Genomic DNA, 25,221 nt, shown 5'->3' with positions numbered 1-25,221 from the left:
ACACCCACGTGGATTTTCCAGGGGGAACAAAGTGTTAGAGATACAAATAAAATGATAAACACCCCAAAAATGTTTCATAGTATTTGAACAAGTTGTAATCGAAGCTATGTAACTGGAATGAAAATTTAAGTAATGTATGACCGTTAATACTGAATGGAACAGAATGACAAATGCTTTATTTGTGTTCAGACTGTATGGAAATATTTTTTTTGGGATAGCTATTTTACCAATAATTCTCTCAAGTTGTTCTTCTAGATGTGTTTCTTTCTTCTCTAGTGCATGGATAGTGCCATATTTTGAAATTAAGGAAGACAATTTGACTCTTCATTTTTTTTTTTTTTTTTTTTTTTTTTGCCGCTGTCTCCCGCGTTTGCGAGGTAGCGCAAGGAAACAGACGAAAGAAATGGCCCAACCCACCCCCATACACATGTATATACATACGTCCACACACGCAAAATATACATACCTACACAGCTTTCCATGGTTTACCCCAGACGCTTCACATGCCCCGATTCAATCCACTGACAGCACGTCAACCCCGGTATACCACATCGCTCCAATTCACTCTATTCCTTGCTCTCCTTTCACCCTCCTGCATGTTCAGGCCCCGATCACACAAAATCTTTTTCACTCCATCTTTCCACCTCCAATTTGGTCTCCCTCTTCTCCTCGTTCCCTCCACCTCCGACACATATATCCTCTTGGTCAATCTTTCCTCACTCATTCTCTCCATGTGCCCAAACCATTTCAAAACACCCTCTTCTGCTCTCTCAACCACGCTCTTTTTATTTCCACACATCTCTCTTACCCTTACGTTACTTACTCGATCAAACCACCTCACACCACACATTGTCCTCAAACATCTCATTTCCAGCACATCCATCCTCCTGTGCACAACTCTATCCATAGCCCACGCCTCGCAACCATACAACATTGTTGGAACCACTATTCCTTCAAACATACCCATTTTTGCTTTCCAAGATAATGTTCTCGACTTCCACACATTCTTCAAGGCTCCCAGAATTTTCGCCCCCTCCCCCACCCTATGATCCACTTCCGCTTCCATGGTTCCATCCGCTGCCAGATCCACTCCCAGATATCTAAAACACTTCACTTCCTCCAGTTTTTCTCTTCATATTAGGGCATATTAGACCATTCATTATACCTAATGAAGTGAACTGGAAGGGTGTTGATTCAGATGATGTCATGTATGAAGCAGCAGACTGGGGAGAAGCAATGTGTTTTCATGTGAGGTTTAGAGTATCCATACCAGGAGTTTTCTCTGAGGAACATGTTTGAAAAATTACCGGAGAGAGTAATTTTCCTGTGGCCTGTATGAAAACCGAGAATGCATATGATAGGTTTGACAGAGATGTCTTGTGAAAAGTGCTATGGATGTACTGTGTAAATGGAAAATTGCTAAATGCAGTGAGTTTTCACTGGGAGACTAAGGCATGTATTTTAGCAGGAAGGGAGGAGGCTGTGTGGTTCCTGGTGAAAGTGGATCTGAATTAAGGATGTATAACATCACCATGACTGTTTAGTTTCATTATGGATGGGTGTAGGAGGAAGATGATTATGAGGATGATAGAGCAAGGTGTAGGTTTGCAGTATGCGCTAAGTTTGGGGGCATGGAAGGTAAAGATGCTGTTTGCAGATGGCATGGCTCTGGTGACGAACTATAGAGAGAAATTCCAGATGCTTATGACAGAATTGTTGGCCTTTGGGCCCACTCTTGATCAGAAAAAAATGAAAATGTTTATTTTCAATAGAATTTGTGAACTTGTGGTACAGCAGAGAGTCTTTTAGGAGATACCAAACCACACAAGTAATTAGCTTAATCTGATGCTGACTTGCCAGAGCTGGAGTTAAACCCTTTGCAGTCTTAGTGCACTGCTTTAGTAACACAGTTTGAGCACTGAGGATTATGTGAGACAACCCCATTTAGTATAAGAGAGGCATGATACTGTGGACAGGCCAGATTTATTTTTAGGTCATCTTTTAAGGAATTTGGGTCCAGTTTCAGAGAGAGTGACATCTTTTTCATAGAACTGAGAGAAAATCCTATTTGCTTATAGCATGTTGTTCCAATGCTAGGGAGAATATATCTGGTCTTTTAAGAGAATTGAAAGACAAAATTTGTTCAGGTTTTGTTAGACAACATAGTTGCTTTAACCTGTTTTAAGATAGAGATATATTCTTACAAGAGATTTTCTTTTTTTGTTTCATAGTATATACAGTATTTATTCCTTATTGATATTTCAGGAAAATAAAAAATTCTGACAAACCAGTTACTTATATTCACATTCATGGCCACAGGATAGAGATTCAATTCTTTTTTCACATTTTGACCCAGCACCATTGGAGCCCCTTTCAGGATTTTTTTCATTCCGCATTTTTCTCCAAATTGAAATTTGTGGATGCTCTATGTATGGAATAGGATTAGTGGATGCTTTTCTGTTTTCCTATTTGACAGTTATTACATTCAGACTTAAAAGTTGTGGAGGCAAGGGAGATATAATATCTGATTATTCACTTTCTGATTCATTACCATGAGAGTGAACCTAAGAAATGATTCATATGATTAATTCCTTGTTGAGATGGGTATTTTTTTGTAGAGAATTGATAGATTAGCATGCTAAGTAAAAAGATGCTCAAAAATGAGTATAACCACCATTGATCAGGTATTATATTTGTATCTTTATCTTGAAGTAGGTATCACACTCCACTTCTATACATAGGCACAGCATTGATGGTGAATAATGTGAATATATTTTGAAATATTACACTATACACAATAGAATTAGTTGGAGGAGGGAGTGTGGCTGGTATGTCTCATGGCAATCCATTCTTGTTTTGAGGTAGGAGGGGAGGAGATAGATAAATGTCATGTATGTTTGCATCACATTCTAACCTTTGGTCTTTCATAGGCAGTGTTGGTGGTGAATGAAGTGGAAATATGTGAAAACACAGTTATCCAAACCATGCTTCCTCATTGCTGTCAGATCTCTTACTTTAACTCTTTCCATAATTCTGCTCCTAGGGTGTTGTGTATGCCTAATGTAATACTGAAACAACTGTTGCTCACCTTGTACATCTTGCCTTCTCACTTTGATGCCAACTGGAAATTTTTCTACCCTCTGTAACTTTGCCTTTATGCTTAGTATTTCCTCCACTATGTATGACTCTTCAACTATTTGGCTTCTTGCCATGAAGCATTGTTCTCTTCTTATCAAAGTGCAGAAATTTTTAGTGTAGGGAATTTGACTTCATCTGCTGACAAGTTTTTCTGGTCTTTAATCAGAAGCATCTGTACCAACTTATCTTCTAACATGATCAGTTTAAAGCTAACACTCCAAGTAATAAAGCAACTTTTTTAGTAATCTTATATTAACTTAGGGTGATTCTGCAACTAATGCTCTGCCTTGCCACGACTGGACTCCACCTGCGTGTGATTACATTGTGAGTGAAAAATCATCAAAGAATTTTTCACTCCAGGGAAGTCCAACCTTTCCCTGCTATTGACTGTATGCATCCTTGAGTGCATCCTTGAAGCTACAGGAGCCCCAGAGGAAGGAGAGGGGGGGTCTTGTGGTTATGGAATGATAATGAAAATCCTCTGATCCCATCTTCTCTCACTGAACTTTGGGTATCTTCTGTATAGTCCTTGCATGATATTTTCCGAATACTATCCTAGCTCCAATGAACACTATGTATGGCCCAGATGGCATATCTTTCTTGATTCCCAAGGGTTTGTGCCTCTGAGCTAGTTCTGATCCTTGCTGACTTATTTTGCCTTTGTCTAAAAACCCACACTTTTCCTTTCTCTTGGATGTATTCCTTGGTGTGCAGCCCATTCTATAGAAGAAGACTGCTCTAACCCTTCCAATTATTGCTCCAGTGCTTTCCCATCAATTGTCACCAAAGTCTAACTCTAAAACTCTAGAACATACAGAATCCCATTCTCTTCTTTCTGATCACCAATATGGATTTTGCAGTGCTGGATGTACTCGTTATCTCTCATGTGTGACTTTCTTTTGATCCTCTCTCTTAAGAATTGTGGTGAAACTTTTGACAGGTTGTCCATAAGTCTTTGCTTTCTTGAGTTTCTTCCTTAGGTTTCCCTGTTTCTTTTTGTTCCAGATGCATAGCTTCTTCTCCAGCTATTCCATTGCAATAGTCATTGATGGAATGACTTCCCCCTTTTATCCTGTCAACATTTAACGACATGTTTTTTTCATGTTTAGTTTCACATATTGATTTTCCATAATTTTGACTAACTTCATCATGTGTAGATACTTAAAGTTTACAGATGTGACTGCCTCTCATTAGGAAGAAAAACTCATTCTTCTTGATCATAACTCATATCCATTCAATTTTACAGGCTTCTCATGTTTTGGCTGCCCTCCAAGCTGGTTCCAGAGGCACTCAAGCATGCATCAATGCTGCATCCACTGTTTCTGGCATAATTGGTGATCTGGATACAACTATTATGTTTGCGACTGCTGGTACGCTGAATGCTGAGAAAGAGGGAGAAAACTTCTCCGATCACCGTGAAAATATTCTGAAAACTGCCAAGGTGAATATAACATATAATTTTATTCTTTTATATTATGTATGTAGTTTGACAGTGGTCAGTTTTGGATCCCAAGTTTACGTTCTCTTTCTAAGTGTGTTATCTCATTTTTGTGCTTTTAGGTTTGTGTTACTCAATCTTTTGATATCGTTGTCTCTCCTTTGTGGTCTGTCCCATGAACATTAAGAAACTTATCTTAGTAACATGCCAGCTTAGACTCATTCACCTTCATATTTGGTGAGGAAGCAGCAGCTTAAACTCACTCTCTGTGAATAACTCATTGATATTCACAGCAAAATGCTCATAGGAGCAAGTCAGCTCTTGGGCAATTAACAACCACCATAAGGGTAATATCACTGCACCCACCGTCTATCAACCGCTTGAAGTGCACACATTTCTTGGTTCTTGTTGCATTTAGATGCACTGTCTGACTTCTACTACACAGTCAGCATCTATAAAGATCAATATCTCTTTTTTTCTTATTACATATATTTTTAGCTGTTTTAGTGATGTACTTATACATGAAAATAACTTATTATGGATTGTATTTATTTCGTATTTTTTGTGCAGTTTTACCACATTTTTACTTAACTTTAGGGGCATACATACTGTAGTGTGTAATGGTATTACATATGTCTTGAAAATTGATGTGGAGTTAAATGCCCAAGCTTGTTCACTTGGTGGATGTAACTTGAAGGTGATTTGTAATGTGGACCCCTGGTAGTTTATGCTTCTAGTACCTACATCATGTGTTTTGCTTCACCATATAGTTTTATTTTGATAATTTTTTTTTCTATTTGTATAATTTCTCATACCTTCTACATGCAAAGGTTTAAGTTAAGCTGACATCTCACCTTCTACATTTTCTTCACCATTCTGCTAAATTAAATAAAAATTGGCCCAATACTTTTTCTTCCTTTGAGAATCTGTTGCCATGGAAGTGCTTGTATCTTTTGTTCTTCTCTAACTTTAGTCACTGCAGATAAGTTTTGGAAATCCTTCTTCCACTTTCATCAGTCATGACCATAATCTTTTATGTGGCAGTCTTACCCATTGGTTGTAGGGATTCTTCTTTTATGAGAATTGGTTTCCAGAATTCCTCACATTTGTACAAGCATTTTGCTCTAAACTCTATTTGGAGTTTTTCATATTGCATGAGTTTAGGCTGAATGAACATTCTCAGTGCTTCATAGTACCAAGATATGTCTTTTTCAGTGCTCACAGGACATTTCTTTATAGAGAAATGGTTTTTCATCCTTCAAAACCCATAATTTTTCTTCCTTTTTTTGTTGTGATTACTTAATTACCTGTTTGTATTACATGGGCAGGGAGTTTCACACCTGTGGGTCCCCATGTTTTGAACATTCTCTACTCTCATACAGCTACTTATATTTATGTATGCTGTCTACATTAACAGTGTCCTTAGCGATCATTGAAATGCTGTTCCATGCATCACATGATATGTTGTGGAGCTACTGCTCAACATGTCATGTTATTTTTTTTTTACCGTAGCTGAAACACAACCGGCAACAGAACACACTAATCATGGATATCACATTCATGCGTAAGATGAAATCCGGCAAGACGGCGGGTTTGGATGGTATTACAATTGAATTTATTAAGAGAGGGGTTGACTGTGTTGTTGATTGGTTGTTAAGGATATTCAGTTTATTAATGGATCATGGTGAGGTGCCTGAGGATTGGCAGAATGTGTGCATAGTGCCAATGTACAAAGGCAAAGGGGATAAAGGTGAGTGTTCAAACTGCAAAACATAAGTTTGTTGAGTATTCCTGGAAAATTATATGGGAGAGCATTGATTGAGAGGGAGAAAGCATGTACAGAGCATCAGATTGTGGAAGAACAGTGTGGTTTCAGAAGAGGTAGAGGATGTGTGAATCAAGTGTTTGCTTTGAAGAATGTGTGAGAGAAATACTTAGAAAAACAGATTGATTTGTATGTAGTTTTTATGGATCTAAAGAAAGCATATGATAGGGTTGATAGAGATGCTTTGTGGAAGGTTTTAAGAGTATATAGTGTGTGAGGTAAGCTGCTAGAAGCAATGAAAAGTTTTTACCAAGGATGTAAGGCATGTGTACAAGTAGGAAGAGAGGAGAGTGATTGGTTCCCAGTGAATGTCGGTCTGTAGCAGGGTTGTGTGATGTCCCCATGGTTGTTTAAGTTGTGTATGAATGGGGTGGTTAGGGAGGTAAATGCATGAGTTTTGGAGAGAGGGACAAGTATACAGTCTGTTGGGAATGAGAGGGCTTGGGAAGTGGGTCAGTTGTTATTCACCAATGATACTGCTCTGGTGGCTGGTTCAAGTGAGAAACTGCAGAAGTTGGTGACTGAGTTTGGAAAAGTGTGCGAAAGGAGAAGGTTGAGAGTAAAATTTGAATAAGAGCAAGGTTATTAGGTTCAGTAGGGTTGAGGGACAAGTTAATTGGGATATAAGTTTGAATGGAGAAAAATTGGAGGAAGTGAAGTGTTTAAGATATCTGGGAATGGACTTGGCAGCGAATGGAACCATGGAAGCAGAAGTGAGTCACTGGGTGGGGGAGGGGGCAAAGGTTGTGGAAGCAATGAAGAATGTGTGGAAGGACAGAACGTTATATCGGAGATCAAAAATGAGTATGCTTGAAGGAATAGTACTTCCAACAATATTATATAGTTGCGAGGCATTGGCTATAGATAGAGTTGTATGGAGGAGGGTGGATGTGTTAGAAATGAAATGCTTGAGGACAGTGTGTGGTGTGAGGTGGTTTGATTAAGTAATAAAATGGTAAGACAGATGTGTGGAAATAAAAAGAGTTGAGAGAGCAGAATAGGGTGGGTTGAAATGGTTTGGACACTAGGAGAGAATGAGTGAGGAGAGGTTGACAAAGAGGATGTATGTGTCAGAGATGGAGGGAAGAGGAGAAGCAGGAGACCAAATTGGAGGTGGAAGGAAGGAGTGAAAAAGATTTTGAGTGATCTGGGCCTGGATATGCAGGAGGGCAAGAGGTATGCAAGGAATAGAGTGAATTGGAACGATGTTGTATACTGGGGTCAACATGCTGTCAGTGGACTGAACCAGGGCATGTGAAACTCTGGGGTAAACCATGGAAAGGTCTTTGGGGCCTAGATGTGGATAGGGAGTTGTGGCTAGAGACTGATTTCCTCACACTGCCTCACTGAAGCAGGGGAGTGGCTATGCTGTTACCTGTGGGACAGGTTAGCGCCAGAAATGGATGAAGGCAAGCAAGTATGAATATGTACATGTGCATATATGTCTATGTCTGTGTTTGTGTATTTATATGTTTGTATATGTTATGTATATGCATGTGTATGGGCAAACGCGGGAGACAGCGGCAAAAAAAAAAAAAAAAAAATGTGTATGTGGGTGGATGAGCCATTCTTTGTCTGTTTCCTGGCGCTCCCTCGCTGATGCAGGAAACATCGATCAAGTATAATGAATATAGATGAATAAATGTTGATATGTGTACGTATGTATATGTACATGTACGGGCATTTATGTATATGTGTGTGTATATGAGTGGATGGGCCATTCTTCATTTGTTTCCTGATGCTACCTTCCTGATGTGGGAAACGGCAATCAATTATAATAAATTTAGTATTATTATTATTATTGTTATTAGGAAGAGAGGAAAAAGATTGGTTCTCAGTGAATGTAGGTTTGCGGCAGGGGTGTGTGATGTCTCCATGGTTGTTTAATTTGTTTATGGATGGGGTTGTTAGGGAGGTGAATGCAAGAGTTTTGGAAAGAGGGGCAAGTATGAAGTCTTGGGGATGAGAGAGCTTGGGAAGTGAGTCAGTTGTTGTTCGCTGATGATACAGCGCTGGTGGTTGATTCATGTGAGAAACTGCAGAAGGTGGTGACTGAGTTTGGTAAAGTGTGTGAAAGAAGAAAGTTAAGAGTAAATGTGAATAAGAGCAAGGTTATTAGGTACAGTAGGGTCGAGGGTCAAGTCAATTGAGGTAAGTTTGAATGGAGAAAAACTGGAGGAAGTAAAGTGTTTTAGATATCTGGGAGTGGATCTGGCAGCGGATGGAACCATGGAAGTGGAAGTGGATCATAGGGTGGGGGAGGGGGCGAAAATCCTGGGAGCCTTGAAGAATGTGTGGAAGTCGAGAACATTATCTCGGAAAGCAAAAATGGGTATGTTTGAAGGAATAGTGGTTCCAACAATGTTGTATGGTTGCGAGGCGTGGGCTATGGATAGAGTTGTGCGCAGGAGGATGGATGTGCTAGAAATGAGATGTTTGAGGACAATGTGTGGTGTGAGGTGGTTTGATCGAGTAAGTAACGTAAGGGTAAGAGAGATGTATGGAAATAAAAAGAGCGTGGTTGAGAGAGCAGAAGAGGGTGTTTTGAAATGGTTTGGGCACATGGAGAGAATGAGTGAGGAAAGATTGACCAAGAGGATATATGTGTCGGAGGTGGAGGGAACGAGGAGAAGTGGGAGACCAAATTGGAGGTGGAAAGATGGAGTGGAAAAGATTTTGTGTGATCGGGGCCTGAACATGCAGGAGGGTGAAAGGAGGGCAAGGAATAGAGGGAATTGGATCGATGTGGTATACCGGGGTTGATGTGCTGTCAGTGGATTGAATCAGGGCATGTGAAGCGTCTGGGGTAAACCATGGAAGGCTGTGTAGGTATGTATATTTGCGTGTGTGGACGTATGTATATACATGTGTATGGGGGTGGGTTGGGCCATTTCTTTCGTCTGTTTCCTTGCGCTACCTCGCAAACGCGGGAGACAGCGACAAAGCAAGAAAAAAAAAATTGTTATTATTATTATTATATTATTATTATATTATTATTATTATTATTATTATTATTATTATTATTATTATTGTACTTTAGAAAAAAAAAGCATTATAGAGCATTATAGAAACATTAGGTACAATTTATTATTTTTTCATACATATTCATCATTTCCCGCATTAGCAAGGCAGTGTAAAGAACAGAGGACTGAGCCTTAGAGGGAAAATCCCCACTTGGCCCCCTCCTCCATTCCTTCCTTTGGAAAAGTAAAAACTGAAGGGGAGAATTTCCAGCCCCCCCGCTCCCACCTGTTTTAGTTGCCTTTTATGATGCAAAGAATACATGGGAAGTATTCTTAGCTATCAGTACTGGAAACTATGGCTTTGATATAATCTTTAAGAGTTAGGTCAAAGGCCTATGGTATGGAGAGTGAAATGAAGATGCATTTGTCAATGGTGAATAGAAAATGCTTATGTAGAGAATGATTTGAATTTAGGCATATTGAAAGTGTAGTGAAGCTGCATTAGTTGAGGATGAAGTCAAAATTCATTTCTTGAACACAGACACTGCATTCGCTCACAAATGTTGACATTTCTAACTGTCAGTGGCTTCTCATTGCTTTTGATACCATGTTGTCCATTTATGTAGATATAAATCACTTTCAGTACATTGTTTTATCTTTATATCATGATGTGACGTACGCATTATTGTTAAGAAACTGAAAATATTAGGTGGTCATTTGATATTTGTTGAATGATTTCATATGTGATGTACTTACTGATCTCATTATTTTGCAGGCTTTAGTTGAAGACACCAAGACACTTGTAGCAGGTGCAGCATCTTCACAAGAACAGCTTGCAGTTGCTGCTCAGAATGCAGTCACTACTATTGTTCAGCTGTCAGATATAGTAAAAAGTGGAGCTTCTTCACTGGGAGCCAACAGCCCAGAGCCACAGGTGAGAAAATGGACATGTCTTTTCAAAAGATTCCTATTTCATGTTTCCTCATATAGCAAACAGGAAATGAATAGGTGTTTATATAAACATTTTGTCATCTGAAAGCTATTTGTATTAACGTATATGAGTAAGTGATAAGTATCATCACATTTATCTGTCAAGAGTCATTATTACATAGATAACAAAAGAAACCTCAAAACTCTGTACACCATATGCTGTATTTCCCAGGTTCCAAAGGAAAGAAAAGTAGTTTAAATGAAGTGATTTAGAATTTATTTTAAACAATAGTGGCCATTTTGGCCATCAGAATATGCTATTTTTCTGTTTTTATGTTATTGAATATTTAATCTTTTATGTAGATATTATTGTGTTGATATTATTGTTGTTAGATATCTGGGAGTGGATTTGGCAGTGGATGGAACCATGGAAGCGGAAGTGAATCATAGGGTGGGGGAGGGGGTGAAAGTTCTAGGAGTGTTGAAAAATGTGTTGAAGTCAAGAACGTTATCTTGGAAAGCAAAAGTGGGTATGTTTGAAGGAATAGTGATTCCAACAATGTTGTATGGTTGCGAGGCATGGGCTATAGATAAAGTTGCGCAGAGGAGGGTGGATGTGCTGGAAATGAGATGTTTGAGGGCAATATGTGGTGTGAGGTGGTTTGATCGAGTAAGTTATGTAAGGGTAAGAGAGATGTGTGGTAATAAAAAGAGTTTGGTTGAGAGAGTAGAAGAGGGTGTTTTGAATAGGTTTGGTCACATGGAGAGAATGAGTGAGGAAAGATTGACAAAGAGGATATATGTGTCAGAGGTGGAGGGATCAAGGAGAAGTGGGAGACCAAACTGGAGGCGGAAAGATGGAGTGAGAAAGATTTTGAGTGATCGGGGCCTGAACATGCAGGAGGGTGAAAGGCGTGCAAGGAAGAGAGTGAATTGGAATGATGTGGTATACCAGGGTCGATGTGCTGTCAATGGATTGAACCAGGGCATGTGAAGCATCTGGGGTAAACCATGGAAAGTTTTGTGGGGCCTGGATGTGGAAAGGGAGCTGTGGTTTCGGTGCATTATTACATGACAGCTAGAGACTGAGTGTGAACAAATGTGGCCTGTGTTGTCTTTTCCTAGTGCTACCTTGCACACATGAGGGGGGAGGGGGTTGTCATTTCATGTGTGGTGGGGTGGCGACAGGTAATGAATAAGGGCAGACTATGAATTATGTACATGTGTATATATGTATATGTCTGTGTGTGTATATATATATGTATATTTTGAGATGTACAGGTATGTATATATGTGTGTGTGGATGTGTATGTATATACATGTATATGTGGGTGGGTTGGGCCATTCTTTCATCTGTTTCCTTGCGCTACCTCGCTAACGCGGGAGACAGCGACAAAGTATAATGAATATAAAATATATTATCATACAACCTCAGAAACCCCATTAAGGGGCTCCTGCAACTTTCAGTCTACATTACATGCAAGAGTAGGAAAATGATGAGCATTTGGAGTTGAAAGTTTATAACAAGGTGATTGTCAATTATTCATGAATACCTTTTCTTGAATTACTGTTCTGCCCGAAAAGCTCCTTTTATGGGCCTTGTGCAGCATTGTGGAAGCTGGCCACATCCACTGCACAGAACCTCAGGTCAAAAAGTTCGAGGTTATGAAATTTTATTTGTGAAATGAGCAAAAGACAATTGAAGACTAAATGTTCATTGTGAATATTGCATCTAGACATGAGTGGGTTTGTTTTATGTTAAACTGATGCTTTTAATGTTGGTGTCCAGACTGCAAATAAGAAAGGATGATTCATTCATGCCTACATACATAAGCAGCTGGAACCATGGGAGCTAAAGTGAGCCATTGATTGGTTGTGAAGGCTAAGCTCCTGGCATGGTTGAGGAGTGTGTGGAGAGGGAAATCACTGTCTGGGAGGGAAAAGATAGGTATATTTGATGGTACAGTATTCCCAACTGTGTTGTGTGGATACCAGGCTTGGGCTCATGATCATAAAGTACAAAATACAGTTATACTGGAAATGAAGTGTTTAAAGACAGTATGTGGTGTGAGAAGGTTTGATCTAACAAGAAATGATATGGTAAGAGAGAGATGTGGAAATAAGAAAAGCATGTATGAGCAAGCTGAAGCGTGTGAGATGAAATGGTTTGGACATGTGAAGAGGGTAAGTGAAGAAAGACTGACTTAGTGGTTTGGGGAAGAGAGAAGAGGTGGTGAAGGCCTTGCATAAGATGAAATGTGGCAAGGTGATTGGAATGGATGGTAATGCAGTTGAATTTTTGAAGAGAGGGGATGACTGTGTTGTTGATTGGTTGGTAAGGATATTTAATGAATATACGGATCATGGAGTAGTGCCTGAGGATTGGCGGAAGGCATGTGTAGTGCCTTTCTATAAAGGTAAAGGGGATAAAGGTGAGTGTTCAAACTACAGGGGTATAAGTTTGTTGAGTATACCTAACTGTAAGGAGGGTATTGATTGAGAAGGGTGAAGGCTTGTGCAGAGCATCAGAGTGGGGAGGAGCAGTGTGGGATCACCAAGTGGTGAAGGATGTGTGGATCAGGTGTTTGCTTTGAAGAATGTGTGGGAGAAATACTTAGAAAAACACTGAATTTGTATGTGGCATTTATGCATCTGGAGAAGGCATATGATAGGGTTGACAGAATGGCTCTGCATATGCGTTCACCCTCACAATCAATACCCTACCCTCCCTTACAATTTACCAGGTATACTCAACAAACTTATATCTCTATAGTTTGAACACCCACCTTTATCCTCTTTGACTTAATACAATAGCACTACACATGCATTCTGCCAATCCTCAGGCACTGCTCCATGATCCATACATACAATGAATAACTACAACTGCAATACCTTCCACTCCTGCTGCCTTGCTGGATTTCATCTTCTGCAAAGCTTTCACTACTCTTCTCTCTTCACTAAACCACTCTCTCTCTCTGACTATCTTATTTCACACACCATCCTGACCAAAACACCCTACATGCTATCTCAGCCAAGTTCTGTTTATTACCACACATCTCTTTTACTCTTTTGTTACTTGATCAAACCCCCCACACCACACATTTTCCTCAAACATTTCATTCCAACACATCCACCACTTCTGAGACCACAATGCTCCTTCTCAGTGTGCTGCTCTGTACATACCGTCACCTTCTCAATTAATATCCTCCCATACAACTTACCAGGTATACTCAACAAACTTATACCTCTGTTGTTTGAAATCTCACCTTTTTCCCCCTTGCCTTTATACTGTGGCACTATACATGTATTGCACCAACCCTCAGGCACATCACCATGATCCATACATATTTTGAAACTTCTAACCAACTGATCAAGAATACCATCACCCCCTTTCTTGATATATTCAACAGCAATACCATCCACTCCAGCCAGGGTGACATCACATACCCCTGCATAGACCCAGTGTTCTTCCTATTAGCACACATACTTTATTCTCTTGATATAGGTTATACCTCTATAATCTAGTATCCTTGGGACCTGGCCATTGCCAGACCACAGAAAATGCCAGAAAACAGAAATTGACCCCCTAAGTCATACACATTTGACGATCGAATCTCATAGTTCTCTCACAAAGTCTTTGCAAAAGTTCCTTTGTCAAATTTTTTCAGTAACTTCACCTTTTCAAGCATAGATGATTTACGCTTATGCTGATTAGCACTACTAGCACCATCTTCTGCACCTCTTGGTCTCTTGGATGACATACTAAGGGCGAAAGTACAACTGAATATGAGAAATTAACAGGAATGTTAATTATCTCGGTTGCAGCGTAAACAGATTTTGGCACCTTAGCACTGCTAACATTGCTGCGCTGATGACAGATCCACAAACTTATAACTAATGGTGGCAGATTCAAAACATGCAGGATGAGAGAGGTACAACCTGTAAAACTCTTCACTGCTTTTAGTAGCTTTCCCTCTCACACCACATATTTGTAAAACCTTCCACAGAACATCTCTATCATCTCTGTCATATGCTTTGTCCAAAACCATCAAAGTCACACTGAAGGCTCTCACCTTACCCACCACTACCTAAAGAGCAAAGGTACTCCAAACCAAACAGCATCTGAGGAATGCTGTTCAAAACCTGATATGATACAAATTCAGTTTGGATTACTCTCTCCGATTTCTCATTTTATATTTGGTACATTGTAAATCGAATGTATTAACATATCATCAGATATATGCATTTTACCATGAAGCATAGTGAAATTTTTTTTATATAATGTGATTCCACAGTAAGTCTTTCAACTTTGTCAGCACATTTATTTAAAGTTTAACCCTGTTCTAGTCATTTGCATGATTGTAATATCTCACATGCCTGAAAAGTGATTTAGGGTTTGACCCATTTCTAAAATTGTACTTGTTTTGACAAAGACTATCCCTATTCCTTTCCTATTTGGCCATTATATATATTTCCTGACATTTGAATTGAATGCTATATATACTTCCAACACTTTCTAAGAACTGCTTTTTAAAAAGACAGAAACACTGACAATGCTCCTAGTGAACATAAAACACAGTTCTTATTACATTTCATAAGGTGTAAGTTTGAATCATGAACATCTGACAAACAAAGAAAAGAGTGTGTCATGTATGGTGAAAATGAATCAAGACAACATAAGCAATACCATAACAGGGTAAACCTATCCATGGGGTCAGTTACTTCCTCCTAACACCAATGTGATGATAATCTTTTGTATTCTTGTAAAATCTTTGTAGAACATATTCTGAATAAATTCTATAACTAATTTGGCTCTGTGGCATTCCTCTTCTTTCTTTAAAGCTCCTTCTAGCTGTGTGAAATATCTATGGCCCCAAGAAACTAAGGAGGAAACATTTAGAAAAGATGTCAGATGTCAGGATAGTGTTACATTGGTAGTATACTGTGAGCCAGAGTATAGAGAACTTGAAGTATTCATAAAACTAGGCTAGACAAAACTTTTCTCCTTAGCTCAGCCAACCTCACCTCACTTAAATGCAACATAGAAAAACAGAGGTTTTTGATGGTGTTTCAGTGATGCGTAATGAGGATATCTTCATTTGTAATTTTGAGGGATTTTCACATGAATATGTAAATGTTAGAAAGATTGGGAATGAAGTAGTTAGTATTATACTTTGTCGCTGTCTCCTGCGTTAGCGAGGTAGCACAAGGAAACAGAGGAAAGAATGGCCCAACCCAACCACATACACATATATATACATACACGTCCACACACGCACATATACATACCTATACATTTCAACGTATACATATATATACATACACAGACATAGACATATATACCCATGTACATAATTCATACTTGCTGCCTTTATTCATTCCCATCACCACCCCGCCACACATGAAATGACAACCCCTTCCCCCCTGCATGCGCACGAGGTAGCACTGGGAAAAGACAACGAAGGCCACATTCGTTCACACTCAGTCTGTAGCTGTCATGTGTAATGCACCGAAACCACAGCTCCCTTTCCACATCCAGGCCCGACAAAACTTTCCATGGTTTACCCCAGATGCTTCACATGCCCTGTTTCAATCCAGTGATAGCACGTCGACCCTGGTACACCGCTTCATTCCAATTCACTCTATACCTTGCACGCCTTTCACCCTCCTGCATGTTCAGCCCCTGATCGCTCAAAATCATTTTCACTTCATCTTTCCACCTCCAATTTGGTCTCCCACTTCTCATTCCCTCCACCTCTGACACATATATCCTCTTTGTCAATCTTTCCTCCTCACTCATTCTCTCCATGTGACCAAACCATTTCAAAACACCCTCTTCTGCTCTCTCAACCACACTCTTTTTATTACCACACATCTCTCTTACCCTTTCATTACTTACTCGCTCAAACCACCACACACCGCATATTGTCCTCAAAACATCTCATGTCCAACACATCCACCCTCCTCCGCACAACTCTATCTACAGCCCACGCCTTGCAACCATATAACATTGTTAGAACCACTATTGGTACTTTTATAATTTTTGTGGTGAAAAAAGTTTATGGAAATTGTAAAGCAACTTGATTATAAAATCAGGGCTTCAACAAATAATCTTGTAGGGCATTGAAAGCATCATCAACTATTTGTGGATTTTAAAAATTAGAGGACTATAGGAAAAATTGTGACTATAGAATGAAAATTTTAAAGATTTTTGCTACTGAGAGCTGACTGCTTGTTTGCCACCACCACTAGCTAGACCACTCAATACTTGGCAAGCTGCTGCATCACTGTTGCTGTGTATCTATTGGCAAAGGGATGTTTCAAAAGTGTCGTGGTTTCCATGTCATCAGTATGACTGGTGAGGCTGCTAATGATGAAAGGTTCAAAAAGTACCGTGATTTCTATAACATCAGTATGACTGGGGAGGCTGCTAATGCTGATATGCAGGCACACAGTGGTACCTAGAGTATTCAAAGAAAATTATTAAAGAATGAGGTTATACATCTCAGCATGTGTTCAGTATGGATGAGACACGGGTTATTCTGTTAAAGCATGTTCTGAGTTTCACAGCAACCTGAGACCGTTTGATACTTCTTCTGGGAGGGAATGCTAAGAGAGATTTTAGAATCAAGTCCTTGCTGTTGTTTCATTAAAAGATCCTAGGGCTATTAAGAGCGTGATAAAGTCAGCATTACCTGTGATTGGACATTCTAACAATAAGGCTTGAGCCACCTAAAATGTTTTTTCATGGATGGTGTATTGGCTTTTTCTGTCCAGCTAGGAGCATTACTAAACCAGTAGAAATTAGTCATTTAAGCATTGCTTATTCTTGACAGTGCACAAGGCCATCCTCAACACCTGATTGAGTCGAATCCAATTGTTAGGGTGTAGTTCCTACCTGTAGATATTACTTCCTTGCTTTAGCCCATGGATTGGCACCCTCAAGACATGTTACTTAAGGACATTCCATCAAATCCTTGTTGATACAAGTTGGGAAGGTAAGCCTTCAGTCAGGGAGTGATGGAAAAGTTTTGATATCAAGAAATACAAATGGGGAAGGTAAGCCTTCAGTCAGGGAGTAATTTAGAAGTTCTAATATCAAGAATACTGTAGAGAACATCCCATGCTATGGGAAGAAATCACATCTGTAACAGTGAATGGTATTTGGGTTAAGTGATGGCCCAAATGTGTGCACAGTAACAGATTTTAGACAAACAGAAACAGTGCCTCACATCTAGCAGACAATTATGACTCTTGCCAACAATTCTGGCTTTGAAGAAGTCACAAAAGATGTAGCTGGGTTGCTAGGATCACATTCTAGGGATCTCACTAATGAGAAACTCATGCAGCTGGAGGCAGAAAAGCACTAAGAGGAAAGGGCAGGAACTTCCCCTACCACATGCAACTTTAAAACCAAAGGGTTAACAAAAGTCTTTGTCCACTTAGACAAACCTGTGCCCTCTATAATGTCATGGTTCAAGACATATGAATATGCCTTTGAGGTTTATCAAAAGATTCAAAAAATATATTAGTCTTATCAGTCAACAGGAAGTATCAAGGATACAAACATTAAGTTTGGTATGCATGCCAGGGCTATACCTTCTTCCATTGTGGTGTGTCGATAACTAGCACTCTAGAGTTCTTGCTCAATGCTAAGCACACTTGTCATGGGACATGAGGCATCTCTGCATACTGACAAAGTACTTTTTCCAGTTTTATTGACCATGAGAGAAGGCATCTGTTATACGTATGACTAGAGTCCTCATTGAGTCAGACATACAGTATTACCCTATTTTCAAATGACTCTTTAGGTTTTCTCTGTGCTAGATTTAGTTGCTTGTGACATAAGGCACATCAGCATACAGGTAAAGTATGCCATCTGGTTTAAATGAGGGTAGGAAAAGGCATCTTATACAAGTATAGCTGCTGTGCCCACTCAAAAAATCTTACAAGTGTGGCTATAGTCCTTGTAGGGTTAATGGGTGTATATATACACTCCAGCAGAAAAAAAAAGCATATACATCCCCTGCTGCAATGAACACAGCAATCATTACAGGGGCAGAAGCATCCCTCGCACAGTGAAAGGGTTAATCTCCACCATCATTTCCACTCCAAGGCTGGTGTTTATGCATGTTATAATACAGGTACACCACCGCTTTTCCAGCAACTGATGGTTCGGCTCCTCATTTAGTCCGGACAAAATTACATGAGATAATTTGAAATTACATCTGCCACCAGACTAGTTTACTGGGCGGCCACAAATGTTGTTGTGTGTAGGGCGTGCTTATTTACATTCTTTACACTGCACTCGTTGGTGGTGATACCTCAATTCTGTGAGATTCTTAGTTTTTTTGCTCAAATTTAATCCTAGCTATGGCTTTTGAGACATGTGAGAGCGTCGGTCATGGTGTCAAACATAAACACCAGTCCATATTGATCCAGGATAAAGTAGAACTGTTGAAAAAAATGGACCATGGTGTTTCGGTGCATAAGCTGTGTGAGATCTACAGTACTGGTTCATCAACTGTTTATGATATAAAGAATTGTTTATGATATAAAGGGAGAAAATATTGAAATTCTATGCAGACAGTGATTCCAAGAAGCAAACGACGATTAGAAAAACTGTGAAAGATGGTAAGAGTACTGCGCACGATCGAGTGATGATGGAATGGTCTTGACAGTGTTGGAGTGATGGAGTGGACTTGTCAGGTAACATGATAAGGGACTAGGCTAAGTTGTTCCATAGAGAACTTAAATTACAACATGAGCATGACTATAGTAAAGGATGGCTTCAAAGATTCAAGAAGCTTCATGGAATTTCCATGAATAAAGTTTGCGGAGAAAAGCGGTCTGCAAACCACGAAGGTGATTATGTTTTTACTGGCATTTTTTGTTTGTGAGCAACTTTCAACAAAAGTTGTGAACCAATTTTGATGAAATTTTCAGGGAAAGTCAGAAATGACACAAGGGCTAATGATTAGATTTTGAGAGTGATCTGAGTCATTGTCTGGATCCAGGAGGCCATTACGAAAATATCAATTTTTGTTAATAACCGTTGAACGGATAATGATATCAGTGTGATTCCAAATGCCAAAAATATGTTTTCATGGTCAAGAAAATCAAAATCTTTAAGATCCAAATCATTGTCTAGATCCAGGACACCATTATGCCACTGGCGCCCCCTTCAAGTGGCGCCAAGGGCACCTGCCCTACCTGCCATACCCTAGATACGCCACTAGATTCAAACAATCTAAGGACAGACTTACCATCTTAGGGTGCTTAAGCATTTAATATTTGTTTAATTTAAATTTCTAGCAGTCCATGGTATACTTTAGACACATGGGAGATGTATAATTCCTGGGTTAGAGGTGTATTGATGAAATTTTATTACATGACCATGGTTGGTTAAGCAAAATGGTTAATCCAAAAAGGCTTTGGAACCAAGAGTGCTGGAAAATCGGTGTTGTACCAGTACAAAAGTCTCGTTGCTCATCTTATGGATCTTGAGTCCCTCAATTTGAACTTGAAGGCATCTGACTCAGAACTTCTCTGCTGTCCATGACTTTGCATTTATGTTTTGTACATTTCCCCCTCAATTTCCCCAACTTTGTACAACTTTTCAACTATTTGATTTCATGCTATGAAACATTCTTCTCTTCACATCCATGTGCTGAAATCTTGTATATAGGGTTCACCACAAAGATTGGTTAGGCTTTGTCTAGCATGATCCTGCAGGAGCTAGGGCTTTCTTATTTCCTCTTTAATGATGTACAGCAAATAATAAAACACCCAACTTGAGCTTCTGACAATCATAAGCACTCTACCACCACACTTTTATTTTTTTTTTACTTCTGAACCTTCCCATTGTAAATACATTATCTCTTCCACATAGGGCCCTTTGACCAGAACCTTTGCATCTGTTACTTCTCATTGGACACACCCACTCTCAGTCTCTCCTTGGAATTCCAACTTTGGTGCTCTGGGAGCACTCAGCAGTCATCTTTACTTGCCTTTTACTGACTTTTCCAGTGATAGGTATTGTTTTGCTTGCTGGGATGTCTCTTGCTGTGCTGAATGTATGACAGAGGTTTTTGGGTTGAGATGGAGTCATACATTCCTTCTAATTTCTAAATCTTTCTTCCCCTAATCATGGGTTGATTGCTTTTGCTTTGATGACTGTTGCAGTAGGGACAGAGTGTGTCAGGCCATGAAAAACTTCCTTTCCCATGAATCCCATTCCATTGTGATTTATGCTTGGAATCGCTTGAAAGCAGTTCTTAAAGTGATTTAAGCTTGGAATCACTTGAAAGCAGTTCTTCTTAAAGTGATTTAAGCTTGGAATCACTTGAAAGCAGTTCTTCTTAAAGTGATTTAAGCTTGGAATCACTTGAAAGCAGTTCTTCTTAAAGTCAAGCACACATATGTAAAAAGAAAGTGTGCTGATTTGACTTCGTCTTCTATTGATAAAACTTTTCGGTCCATAACCAAAAGCATCTCATGTAACTTATGACATTCACGCTTTCTTCCTCTCATCTGACCTGATTGGTGTATAGCTGACCCTCAAGAAATGACAGAAATGCTAGTTTTGGTATTTAATTTTCCTTTAGTTCAACTTTGGATAATTCTGCACAAATCAAATACAGAATGGATGGCTCACTCAATGAGTACATATCAGGAAGAATGAATGCAAAAATGAAGTGGATAGTGGGGCTGATAATTAACATCCCTCAAATTATTGATGGCTAACATATTGGAGGCTTCTTATTATCATGAAAATTTAATAGTGTTATTTGTTGAAAAATTCAGCCCTCTGTTTCTTGACATATTGCAAAAATCTGTAAAGGAATTGGAAGATTTTATGAAAACAGGTTTTCAGGCATCTAGTACAGTTCAGTATGAGGGCTATGTATCTTTACACACATTTTCTCAAATGATGTACATTTTTCATCTGGGCACTTCTGTGAGGCTGCTACTCAATTGTAGTGATTTAGAGAAAAGAATGAATGAACAATCCAGATGGCAGACGAAGTATTAGATACACATTTTCTAGAGATGGTAAAGTTCTGATGATGTAGGACTTGAATTACAAAGAAATTGACTAGAGAAATATAGATTTTCAGGAAGAGAGGGTCTTTTAAACATAAAGTCTTAGACTGTATTTAGGAAACTTTCCCGTATCATCATGTCTGATCTCACTAGAATCAGAGATTGTGATTCACCATGTTTACTAATCTTTGTTTAGTAAATGCAGTTTGAATTGTAAAAGGTGTGATAAATAAATTTTTTGTGTTTTGTTGTACGGAACAATTATGTGATTAAGAATACTTTTTGTTATGGACTTGTATGATTCAGAAGTAAGACGATAAAGATTTTGTATTAGGGAACTGGTGAGTAGATGAGAGACACATACAAAATAATTTCATTAAAAGGACCTGTGTTAAAATGTCATCAGATTTTACACTTCCAAATTTAAATTATGTGTATTCATAGTTTTGTTACTCTTCAGCATGATTATTTAAAAAAATGTAACAGATGTTTGAATGGAGAAAAACTGGAGGAAGTGAAGTGTTTTAGATATCTGGGAGTGGATCTGTCAGCGGATGGAACCATGGAAGTGGAAGTGGATCATAGGGTGGGGGAGGGGGCGAAAATTTTGGGAGCCTTGAAAAATGTGTGGAAGTCGAGAACATTATCTCGGAAAGCAAAAATGGGTATGTTTGAAGGAATAGTGGTTCCAACAATGTTGTATGGTTGCGAGGCGTGGGCTGTGGATAGAGTTGTGCGCAGGAGGATGGACGTGCTGGAAATGAGATGTTTGAGGAAAATGTGTGGTGTGAGGTGGTTTGATCGAGTAAGTAACGTAAGGGTAAGAGAGATGTGTGGAAATAAAAAGAGCGTGGTTGAGAGAGCAGAAGAGGGTGTTTTGAAATGGTTTGGGCACATGGAGAGAATGAGTGAGGAAAGATTGACCAAGAGGATATATGTGTCGGAGGTGGAGGGAACGAGGAGAAGAGGGAGACCAAATTGGAGGTGGAAAGATGGAGTGAAAAAGATTTTGTGTGATCGGGGCCTGAACATGCAGGAGGGTGAAAGGAGGGCAAGGAATAGAGTGAATTGGAGCGATGTGGTATTCAGGGGTTGACGTGCTGTCAGTGGATTGAATCAAGGCATGTGAAGCGTCTGGGGTAAACCATGGAAAGCTGTGTAGGTATGTATATTTGCGTGTGTGGACGTGTGTATGTACATGTGTATGGGGGGGGGCCATTTCTTTCGTCTGTTTCCTTGCGCTACCTCGCAAATGCGGGAGACAGCGACAAAGTATAAAAAAAAAAAAAAAAGAAACAGATGTTGGTGGAAGGTGCCAAATAAGTGATAGGAGGGTATTCATTACTTTTATATACTTGCTAATATAATTATTTCTTCAGGTGATGTTGTTGAATGCAGTCAAGGATGTTGCCATGGCTCTTGGAGATTTGATTCATGCTACAAAAGCTGCATCAGGCAAATCACTCAACGATCCTGCCATGACTACACTAAAAGAGTCTGCCAAGGTAGGAACTTTGATTTGATTTATTTTTCATTATTCATGAATAGTGTATATGGAAAAAGACTAGAATGCATTGATATTGGAACAAGATTTTTCACAGAAAAAAATTAAGTAATATTGTGAAGCAAGAATACTGTCTTGTTTCTTGACATTTATTACTTATGATGAGAAGTGGCGTAATCAGTAAGAAGAGCTTTTCCAATGATATACATAATGTCAAGTGAAAATGGAGTAAAAGAAAATATCGATGAAATTTAGGGTATTAGGAAAGTTTTAAGATTTAAGATCACAAAATTATGGAAAGGAGTAACAAAATGAGTATTGAGAAACTGATACAACTGATTGTTGATTATAACAGTGATAAGAGTAAAAGGATGTTTAACAGTATAATCATAAACGTGACAAAGAAATGAGGTATTTGAAAAGAGAGTAAGAGATTGTGGAGGTCAGATATGAACAAATGCATAATTTAATGACTGAATAAGTGTGGATGAAATGAAAATATCCATTTTCATAAATAAAGGATAGTAGATAAAAATTGCTCCTTAACCAACAACCATCCCCAGAGTTGAAGTGTTTTGTGAGTTCTGTCTGCATTGGGTTAGTGGAGTGTTTGGGTCTAAAGCCATGCTATGTGGATGAATTTGTGGTAAATTAGTTTTCAAGGAGTTTGGATATTAGTGACAGTGGTAATATATATAAAGGGCATTTTGAGGAAAGGAATCTAGGGGTTTGGAGGGTTTCAGGATGGGCACTATGTTGGTAGTCTTCTAGATGTTGGAGATTTAGTTCTGAAGATATTTTTTGAGTTTTTAGATTGAATTTGGGCTGAAGTGTTTTATGTGTAAGTTTAATGTGTTATCAGGGCCAGTTGTAGGAATTTTCTAAGGTTTTTATTGTTTTTGAATGTTACTGTATTGAAGTTAAGGTGAGAAGTTGTTTTGGGGTGAATTTTATATAGGTTTTACATGGCTTTATTGTTTAGAGGTGTGGTTTTTTGGGTTATTTTTAAGTAGTGTTTCATGAGTATGGCTTTGTGTGTTAGTTGAGAGAGGGATTATTGTTTTGGGTTAGAAGTGTTTCATGTCTGGGGGCTGGGATAATTTTGGAGGTTTGAATTATGTTTATTATTTGCCAGAATTGCTTGTTGTTTTCATAGATTTTTTTTGTCAAGTAGGGTGCCAGTTTGCTGTTTCTCTTCCTGTGATTAGGCTTGTTATGTTTAGAATTTGAATTTGGTTTATGGTCTCTGTTGATTTGCGGGTAGTTTGTCTCATTGTCTCTTTGTTTTGTGAAGTCTGCACTGTGTGGGAAGAAATTTGAGTTATATTGCTTTTTGTATCCTTTTGGTTTAAGCAGTTTGCCGGCTTGATTGGTAGTGTAGTTGAAGTTGAGATGACATGAAATGGGGATGTGAAACTATGCAGAATGAAGTCTTGAAGCTAAGATTTTATGTGCTGTGTTACTGCTTGCCTACCTGCCTTATTTTTTTTTAAGTGGAGGAGTTTGATGGGTTAGTTAAAGTGTTTTCAACATGGGAAAGTGGTCACTGGAGCTTTCTGTTTTTGTGCTGCAATTATCCCTTGTAGGTTGTGCTGGGATGCTCATTTGTAAGTGGTGGGTTTGAAGTCTAATTGTTTGGTTGCATTAGTTGGAGTGAAAGGGATGCAGTTGGTTTATGAGTTGTTCACTTCTGGGATCTTGGGTGTGAGTGATGAGCCATACAGGATGGTTAGCATGGAAATCATTGCAGAAATAGGTGTTGGATGTGTTGGTAACATCCTATAATTGGGGAGTTTATGTGGGGGCTCACATGATGAGGAGAGGTACATGAGTTTTGATTATGCTGCAGCAAGTATTGTGGTTATTTTTTGTGGATTGTATTTTAAGAATATTCGTATGATATTTTTTGTGATATGTTTTTTACTCTCATTGGTGTCTAATTACATACTTGTAATTACATATTTGTACTTTACTGGGAGGGGATGTTACACTCATGTAATGAAGGACTCTGGCTACATGTTAGGGACATAGTTGACTCTCAAATCCTTCTCACACACACACAATCCTGAAGCTTATATCCTTCTAGATCATTATCATATTTAAGCCGTCTTTCATTTTGGCTCATCCTCATTACTTTACTTATGCTTGGATTGAATCTCATGATACAAGTTTCAGACCAGCTTTGGAATCTGTTTAGATGTTCTTTTAAGCAGATTTAATCCTCCTCAATTTTAACTTTCTTCGTGACCCTTGCATCACTAGCAAACATGTTCAGGTAGAATTCCATACCTCCAGGCAAGTCATTAACGTAGAAGAGTAATGGTACCAGAACAAAACCCTGTGGCACTTTGCTGATCACCTCAACCACTTTGGAAAA

General features: G+C 38.9%; 1 protein-coding gene across 10 annotated transcripts in view; it reads left to right on the top strand.

Moving 5' to 3' along the window:
• The window catches only part of rhea (Talin_middle and talin-RS domain-containing protein rhea), a 639,718-nt gene that overhangs the window by 538,901 nt on the left and 75,596 nt on the right, over positions 1 to 25,221 (top strand). For all 10 annotated transcript variants that reach the window (XM_071689886.1, XM_071689881.1, XM_071689879.1 and 7 more), the window contains 3 exons: positions 4,385 to 4,579; positions 10,140 to 10,298; positions 22,720 to 22,845. In XM_071689886.1, the coding sequence (XP_071545987.1) occupies positions 4,385 to 4,579; positions 10,140 to 10,298; positions 22,720 to 22,845 (480 nt within the window). The remainder of the gene's footprint in view (positions 1 to 4,384; positions 4,580 to 10,139; positions 10,299 to 22,719; positions 22,846 to 25,221) is intronic.

Source organism: Panulirus ornatus, chromosome 47 (assembly GCF_036320965.1).
Source record: "Panulirus ornatus isolate Po-2019 chromosome 47, ASM3632096v1, whole genome shotgun sequence".
Classification (NCBI taxonomy): Eukaryota; Metazoa; Arthropoda; class Malacostraca; order Decapoda; family Palinuridae; genus Panulirus; species Panulirus ornatus.
Note: the sequence above shows the minus strand (reverse complement) of the source record. Positions and strands in the feature narration are given on the sequence as shown.